General features: G+C 39.1%; 1 protein-coding gene across 1 annotated transcript in view; it reads right to left on the bottom strand.

Moving 5' to 3' along the window:
* LOC107690595 (E3 ubiquitin-protein ligase rnf213-alpha-like) overlaps positions 1–8,875 on the bottom strand; it is an 86,437-nt gene that overhangs the window by 48,086 nt on the left and 29,476 nt on the right. Inside the window, 11 exon segments of the mRNA XM_016488966.1 lie at positions 1,098–1,315; positions 1,410–1,569; positions 1,676–2,289; positions 2,383–2,535; positions 2,615–2,788; positions 2,896–3,085; positions 3,886–4,008; positions 5,536–5,634; positions 5,963–6,115; positions 6,204–6,363; positions 6,692–6,747. Coding sequence (XP_016344452.1) covers positions 1,098–1,315; positions 1,410–1,569; positions 1,676–2,289; positions 2,383–2,535; positions 2,615–2,788; positions 2,896–3,085; positions 3,886–4,008; positions 5,536–5,634; positions 5,963–6,115; positions 6,204–6,363; positions 6,692–6,747 — 2,100 coding nt within the window.

Genomic DNA, 8,875 nt, shown 5'->3' with positions numbered 1-8,875 from the left:
AGATTTTGCAGTGCCGTGCCGGGGGCCTGATGATCAAGAAGGCTCCCGCAGAAGCCTGTGACCTGGCCGCATGATCCAAGAAGCATGAAGCCGAAACCAGGGCAATCATACCGGCTGGATACAACATCGACGAGTGAGGAAAACACTGCAAGTCGAGCATGCCATCGTGTGCAACGAAGCGACAGCCTGACCTGCTGCTGCGTATGCCCTGCCATTCAAGCGAGATGTATCCTGAAGGGACTTAGATGGTCAGGAGGGAGTCTTAAGAGAGGATGTCTCACCATAGAGAGAAAGCTAGCTCTTCTTCGGGGGGCATCTTCTCATAGCCGTTTTCGCACATCTCCTCGATGTTGGCATAATTTGTATTCTGGAATCGATGGATGCGTGAGGAAAATGGCCTCTTCCATTCCTTCTCGATCTCTGTATGGAGATCAGGAAGAAAGGAAGGCTCACCTGAGCTGGAGGGTTTTGGGCAGAAAGATAGCGCTCATCGAGACGACCTCGCGACGTCACTTTCTTGGCCCGCTTCCATGGCAAGTCAAGCCTCGCAGTGGCACGATCCATAACTTCCAAAACTCATCATACGCAGGGCATGAGGATTGGGAAGGCTCAGCCTCAGCTTATTTGCCCTCCTCAGACATCTCCTGCTCTTCTTGGGTCGAACTCAGCAGAGCACTGGCCCCTGGATCAGACGATGTTAAATGAAATAACATCATCCTTCAGTGGCTCTCTCTCGTCCACAGCCAATGAGCGCGAGGGGGAAAGCCCCTCTTTAAACTCATCGGCCAGATCCACCTGCGATCCCCACGAGCTCATTCTCCGAGCGAGATGTCAAGGAGGGGAGTCTTAGAGGAAAAAACGGCCTCTTCCATTCCTTCTCAATGTTTATATGGAAAACAGGAAGAAAGGAAGGCTCACCTGAGCTGGAGGGTTATGGGCAGAAAGACAGCTGCCTCACCAGCGGCGGGTCCTGAACCGCGGGGAGCCGATGGCTGCCCCTCTTTCCTCGAAAAGAGAGACAAATGAGAGCGGAGCTTTTTCATTGGAAAACGGTTTCATTGGTATTTTCTTCTTAATTCATTCATTCATACTCTTACCAATTTCTTTGGGAGGTTGGGATCATTGTTAAGTGCCTTCCATAGTTTCTTCAGCATTTCTTTAAAGTGCTTGAAGCCAGCATCTGGCTTCAAATCATAGAGCATTGAAGAGTAGCCAAGAACTGCATCATGAAAACAGGCCACACGATCCACATCCAAATCATTCTCTCCGGCAGAGATGGAAGCCAAATCCACAAAGACTTTCAACTCATTTATGTCTGAAGGTGTAAAAAGGAATAACATTTTCTTATAAAACAGCATAAGAATGAAAGAAATCACATTCAATAACCAGAACAAACACCTATTATTTACCTTCAAGAGCCTCTTTAACCCAAATAACAAAATTCTTTCTGAGGCCAAGCTCTTTAAGGCACAGTCTACGGGACTCTGTGATGTCCACAAGCACAGCTTTTGCCTGCATCAACTCATTGTCTATGCTGTCAAGACGCTCCTGTTTAAAATCCAAGTGTGTCTGAAGGGTAGAAAGCCTCATGGGTTTACCACGTCTTATTTATTTTTTTATTGAAATGCATTTATCTGACAGTAGGAAACATAATGCCAAAAATTAGATGACTTACAGTAACAAGCAACTTCTCCAAAACTTGAAAGTCTCCTTGTAGGCCGAGTGTTTGTTTGACCATCATGACCACCTGAGCTGCCTCTACTGCCAGATGGAGCTCATGGTACTGCTCGATCTGTTGGATTCGTGTCTGGACCCAGCGTTGGTCATCATTGCGATTCAGTTTGCATATAATTGCAACTTCTAATTCCAGTTCATCATATTTTCCCTTGTAGGCTTTGAATGTTACATCAACTTCTTCAAACGTTATGCTACCATCTTTAAGCCTTGTGTATATGTTTTTGTAGGCATCATAACATGGTTCAAATATTTCACTATAAAGATCTTCGAGTGTGATAACCAATTCCTCCTCTGAAGGAATAATTCCATCATCTTTAGCATTCTCTACAAACAAAGTTGCCTGTTTCACCCAACACGATTTGAAAATGTAGCTGTCTTTATAGCGGTTTAGAACCTCTGCCACTGATCGAACATCATCTTCAAGGTCAAAGTAGGTGACTACTCCCGACATTTCAGAGGGAATCTGATTTAATGAATGAACTTCCATAAACTCGTCCAGGTACATCTCATCAATGTCAATTTTCTGCTTTTCTTCCAACCCTTCAAAATCAACTGTAAAACAGAACAAATTTAGCATTAAAATCTCGGTATAAAAGTGAGTTATTATTGTCAGGTGTTAAGTAGATACTGTAGCATATACTCTACCCATCACATGCTCTTGCAGATTGCGGCACATTGTTATGAGAGCATTTACTAATGCTCTCTCATGATCAATAGCCTTCACCTCCTCTTGTCTAGACTGAAGAAGTCTCCTCATGGCAATGGTGTCCTTGTATTGTTCATTTTCACAAAAACAGTCTGTAAAAACAGTAGAGTAATGACTCCTCATATTACAGTATGGTAAATGGGGCAAATCTCATGTGTGAGATATTTTTACCTAAATTAAGCAGCTCAAAGAAAGCACTCCTCTTTTGCAGTATGTGATTGAGTAGCTTTATCGTTATTTTTCCTGTTATGACTTGATTTAAAATGTTTGCGAATAATGAGGTTGCCATGGCAAATTTCTCTTTAGCCTCGTTAGTAAGCTGATCGATCAGTTTTTCATCAGCACCTGCAGAGCAAAAAAAAAACATATATATGAGACACTTTCTTCTGTATAAAAAAAGGTTGTAAACTCACAACACAGCAATGCCATGCAGAGGAAACCCATATAATTACCATGAAGCTGAAAGATATTCTTAGCTGCAGTCCAGCCCAGAAGATGGTTGAGAACAACTTCTTCCTGCAGATAGGTTCCTCTGTCATCTTTTGGCCAGGACTTTAGGATGATGGTAGATACAAGCTTTCCAAATTTCCAGTTAATCCGCAATTTATTGAATCTCTCAAAAAGTTTTCCCTCAGATTTAGTCTGTTAAAAAGATCTGTACAGTAAGTGTCTTCCCATATTCAATCCCACACACACACAAGACACTATAACAACTGTTTTCAGTCATTTAACTTGGAAAAAATAATACAAAAACCATGAAGACCATTGATTAATGTATTGCAGAAACACTGCTCATCACCCAATGAATGGTAAACTCATTACTTTCTGTCCCTGTGCTATAACTTCAAGGATTAGTTCACTCCAAAAAATGATGTCATCAAAACATTTCAAACCTCAACACACACATGCACACATCTCTAATCAGGGCCCTTGGAATCGTCCTAACCTTCCCCCCGTTACATCAACCCTGACCTTGACCCTAAAACCAAGTCTTAACCCTCAAACAGCCCTTTAAATGGGGGCCAAAAGGTGACGACTGGCCAAAATGTCCTCACTTTAGACTCTTGGTCCTCACTCTGATGGTTAAACTCAAACTGGTTCTCACAAAGATAGTTGTACAAGCACACACACACACACACACACACACACACATACAAATAATACAAACATCCAAAATTTCTCCTGTTGCACACCACAGAAGCGAGCTTAGAATGACATGAGGGTGAGAAAATTATTACATCATTTTATTTTTTAACGAACTATTTCTTTAAATATTTCAAGCCAGCATGCATTCACTAAATTCTGTAGGTACAAAAAGGTAAATAATCCTCAACCTGGACTAGACTTCGGTTCAAATACCATTTTATTCAATTTTCTAATGAATATTTATATAAAGCTGCATGACTCGTGATGTCAGTGAGAATGAAGTGAAAGACCTTTACCTGGCATATTGTGGTAACAGCCTGGAGAGCACACTTCTCTACACTATCCACCAAATAAGGCTGGGAGCCATTAAGTTTCTCAATCTTTGAGCAATAAACCTCAATTTGATCCAGATTATCTTCCTAAAGAGAGTAAAAAACAAAAACAAAGAGTCCCATATTTACAAATATACAGTACAAAGAAACACTTTGAAATGTCAAAGTTTTCAGTAGTCCAGGTTAAATGTCTAGTCACATTTATTGAAGTTGAGCCAGATGCGAATCTCTTTTGCTTAAGACATTCCGTCTTAAGTGCGTTTGAAGTGTACTGGGAGTTCGTACAGTAGCTTTGTTTCCATCTAAAGTTGTGAATTTAACTTGCGTGAAAAATTGGAATATCGCATAAAACAATATAATATTACATAACATAAATATAACATAAAATAATATAATATAACAATATCATTGCGAATAAAGCATTGTTTCCATTCCATATGTTCAAGTGAATAAGTCACTTCCTGGGAAAATGGTACAAAGTATCAATAATAAAAATGGAAGCTGCTGCAACCAAAGCCACTGTGGCTCTTTTTCCCTACAGACGAAACAAAGTAACAAATGGGTAATTCCGTGTCAACTCATCGTTTGCCACGATATGGGGAAAACTGTTTTCTCCTAAATACTGAAGCCCAATCTGATAATGTTCATGTAGCTACATGAATAAATGGCATTTCAGTCCACCAAAATGGACGGGGCCGGATGCCTATATAGGTCAGCGCTAAGTGCCATTTCATCAGAATCTTTCTCCTTCAGCATGAAGATCCTCAATCTCAGATCCTCAATCTGAGGCACCTGCACCTCGACCTGATGAATCAGCAGATGCTTGCAGATAACTGTGCGGCAGCTGACTGGTCTTCGCCATCTACCTTTGCTAGGTTTTATAGCCTGGACATCCCTGCCCTTCAGGCACAGATTTTGTCCGCCTAACCAACCTGTAAGGACTCTGGCCTCACTGATTCTGGGTTAATTGTGCCCTTTATTGGCCAATGCTACCCTTAGGGCCCTCACCTTGGGTGCCCTAGTGCTGGGCTCACAGGACAGCTTTTTGTTCTGTGTTTATAGCATGGTGCTATTGCATATTGTTCCCCACAGAGTGGCAAACACAACGTGAGTGAACCATATCGAAAGGAAATCCTCCGTTTACTGAAGTAACATTGGTTCCCTGAGATAACAGGAATGAGCACTGCATAGCTGGCCGTACTACAAAGCCGCACCTCAGTCGATGCTGTTGTTTATCAGTTGATAGATTCTGATGAAATGGCACTCAGCGCCGACTTACATAGGCAATCGGCTCCACCCACTTTGGCAGGCTGAAATGCCATTTGTTCATGCAGCTACATGAACGTTATCAAATCAGGCTTCAGTATTTTGGAGAAAACAGAGTTCTCGTTCCAGTTATCTCATGGAGCCGTGTGTTTTATGCACATCTTGCCATTTCCATTGAGTGTTTTTTTAATGCAGAATAGAAAAATGCAGATATTCAATAACATCAACAGAACCCAAATTTTAATTATTAGTATTTTTTAAATAAAAGTATAAATAAATAAATAAATATTGCACTGGTTCAACTTCCAACCCTAGTAGACATGCATACTGGAACTGTGTAATTAATACCTGCTGGTATTTCCCCTCAAAGTCCAGTGTAAATGTCTCTCTCCATTCTTTAGTGAAGTCCTTACTCATGAAATCTATGGCTATAATATTATTCCACATCTGTAAAGCAGAACAGACAACATCATTATAATAAACTATGAACTGCCGATATAGAAGGATTCTACCATTGGTTAGTTTATATAAACATACAGTTGAGGTAATAAGTTTACATACATCTTGGGCAATCTGCAAAATGTTAATAAAATAAATAAAAATTGAATTTTTTTTATCACCGTCCTGAATAAGCTATTTCACACAAAAGTGAATGTTTACATTCAGTGCACAAGACAAAATAGCAGTATGATTGGTGTTCATATTTTAAGGCAAAATATTTTATTTAGTACTGCATATATAAACTTATGACCTCAACTGTACTTGTTCTGCTTACCTCAATCTCTGTTGTGAATCTGACAGCCGACATATAGCTACTGTCCAAAAGTCTGCCTTTGAAAGTTTGTCTGATCCATGTCCTCACAGATTTCTTGGCCTCATTGAGTAACACAAGAGTCTTCTCAGGAAAAGTGTCAGCTTGTTGTCTCGCCTTAAGGTTGAACAAATATTTAGACATACTGAGTCAATTCTACTGGCTTTAATGAGCTATTTAAAACAAAAATTGCAGAATGGAATACCTGGGCAAATCCTGATACGGAGGCCACTAGGTTCATGCAACCAACAGGAATATCAGTGAAATTTTGTGCATGACTGTAGTAATTAATTCTTTTGCAGATCTTCTCTAGAAGTTTACATGTTGCTTGTACACACTGAATGCCATAATCCTCACTGGGACAACTAAAACAGCAATGAAAGCTAGTTAACCATTGCACAGTGGAAGGCTTACTAAATTTGTTCTGAAATGATTTTCCTCTCCTGAAAAAGGGGTCTTGTTATATCTGCAAAACAGAATATTTTGTATTCATCCTATATCCGACTTGCAAAAATGTATAGCCCTTCCTGAGAAAAAGTTTTGCAGAAACAAGCCAATGGAGATGAGATCAACATAAACATATACTTTAGCCTACAAAAGTCATGCAATAACACCTGAATGTATTCTAAAATAGAAACCATTTCAAATGAAAATTAATTATTTTTTCCTAAAATTTTAGTGGAAGAACTTTACCTGTATCGTTGTTCAAGCAAGTTACTTTGAATGTATGCCAGAGTATCCGCTACACTCTAAGATAAAATAATAATGATAATTAAATCTACATAGCTCAAACAGATGCATTTTTCTCAATTACAGTTTCTTTTGTTTGTCAAAGGTATACTGTATACCAGTTGTTCTCAACTGGTTTGGCCATGCGACCCACATTTTCCTATATGGTCATTAAGCCGCGACACAATTTTTTAGGCATTTGACCTAATTCATATATATTGCTCCCATCCAACCTCACAGAGCTTGAGAGGTGAGGAGAAGAATGGCAGATAATTGCCAAATGATGATGATCAAAGCTTGTCGCATTAAACAAAAAAGACTTGAGACTGTAAAGGTGCTTCAGTTAAATATTTAGTTAAGGGTATGAATACTTATGCAATGTACTTATTTCAGTTTTTTTATTTTTAATAAATTTACGAAGTTGTGACAATTCTGTTTTTGCTTTGTCAGTATGGTGCATGGAGTGTAGATTGATGTGGAAAAAAGTAATTTAAAGCAGTTTAACATAAGGTAGCAACATAACAAAATGTGAAAAAATGAATGGGGTATGAATACTTTCGCAAGGCACTGTAAATAAAATGCATTGATTCTTTTTGGTAACTTTCCAATTGACAACATAATTACGACATTGCATGCTCGTCGTTTCTTTCACGCTTTGTTTGTAATGAAGTGATATACAGTCTGCCACCAGATTTGCGCTTGCAATTGAAGAATGTTTGCTACGAGCGCAGTATAACGGCTGACAGGATAGGAAAGTTTGTTTTTCTGAGGTGAGAGACCTCATTTTCTAACAAGTTATCAAAATAATGTTAAACTAGTGACACAGACATATAACGTGACAACATCTCATCTAACCGCAGATTAGGACTGTGCGATATTGAAGAAAAATGCGATATGCGATACGTTATTTAATAATGCGATATTCGATATGCGATATGATAGGCCTATTACTTTAAGTGTGTGAAATCAATTTAAATCATATTTAAAAATATTAAAAATATACTCCATCTGAAGGCCAGAGGGCACAGAAGAAAGAAAGAAAATGCACATAATTCCAGGAAGTCCCTGTCTCTGTTGCTGAATAAACAGAAATTTGAACTGCTTTCCTTTCATTGATTCAACATGACTAATAAACACATGACTACGACAATATATGGTTTATGAGTTCTTATTATTATAATTGTTATCATAATAAAGTATATTTATAATGCAGTGCTAATCGACACCTATCACTAAGAAGCCACATCGTCTCACGGATGGATTTTATTTCAAACACTCGACTGACATTATAAAGTGAGTTTGGAGTAAAAACATTATATTAAATGTTGTCTTTTGTTGGACAAGATGTTCATAAATGCTTCTCATGTTTGGCGCTTGTTGCTTTTTCAAATGCACATTATAAGCGACTCAAACTCACAGTGCTTTCAGATGGAGCATTATTTACTACTGATCACAGAGCCGTACTTCACTGACAAGCTGCGCATAACAGCCTTCCCTATTTCATAATCGCACTAAACCAGACAATTTAATTGTGATTTTGATTCGATTTTCGATTAATTGTGTAGCCCCACTTAAGACATAACCGACTGTGTTTACATGAATACTTGTCAAGACAGGCATTCTGACATAACTGTGTGTGTATTTGACCGTTCGAGTGTAATAAGGCACGGAAGAAAACTGAAGCAATCACACGCTATCCGAGAGACAGTTTGTGTGCCAGACAAAGAGTTGTTTTCTGCAACTTATTGCACTTAAAGGGATAGTTCACCCAAAAATGAAAATTTGATGTTTATCTGCTTACCCCCAGGGCATCCAAGATGTAGGTGACTTTGTTTCTTCAGTAGAACACATATGATGATTTTTAACTTTAACCGTTGCAGTCTATCAGTCGTATAATGCATGGCAATGGTAACAAAATCTATGAGAGTAAAAAAAACATGCACAGACAAATCCAAATTAAACCCTGCGGCTCGTGACGACACATTGATGTCCTAAGACACGAAACGATCGGTTTGTGCCAGAAACCGAACAGTATTTATATCATTTTTTACCTCTAATACACCACTATGTCCAACTGTCTTTGTGCGCGCACACGGCATCCAGTGCGTGAGGTGTACGCACTCTGGCGTAGTTTACGTTAATGGGTGT

This window comes from Sinocyclocheilus anshuiensis, unplaced genomic scaffold (genome assembly GCF_001515605.1).
Source record: "Sinocyclocheilus anshuiensis isolate Anshui unplaced genomic scaffold, SAMN03320099.WGS_v1.1 scaffold2905, whole genome shotgun sequence".
NCBI classification, from domain to species: domain Eukaryota; kingdom Metazoa; phylum Chordata; class Actinopteri; order Cypriniformes; family Cyprinidae; genus Sinocyclocheilus; species Sinocyclocheilus anshuiensis.
The sequence above is the reverse complement of the archived record's forward strand: the minus strand, read 5'-3'. Positions and strand labels throughout refer to the sequence as shown.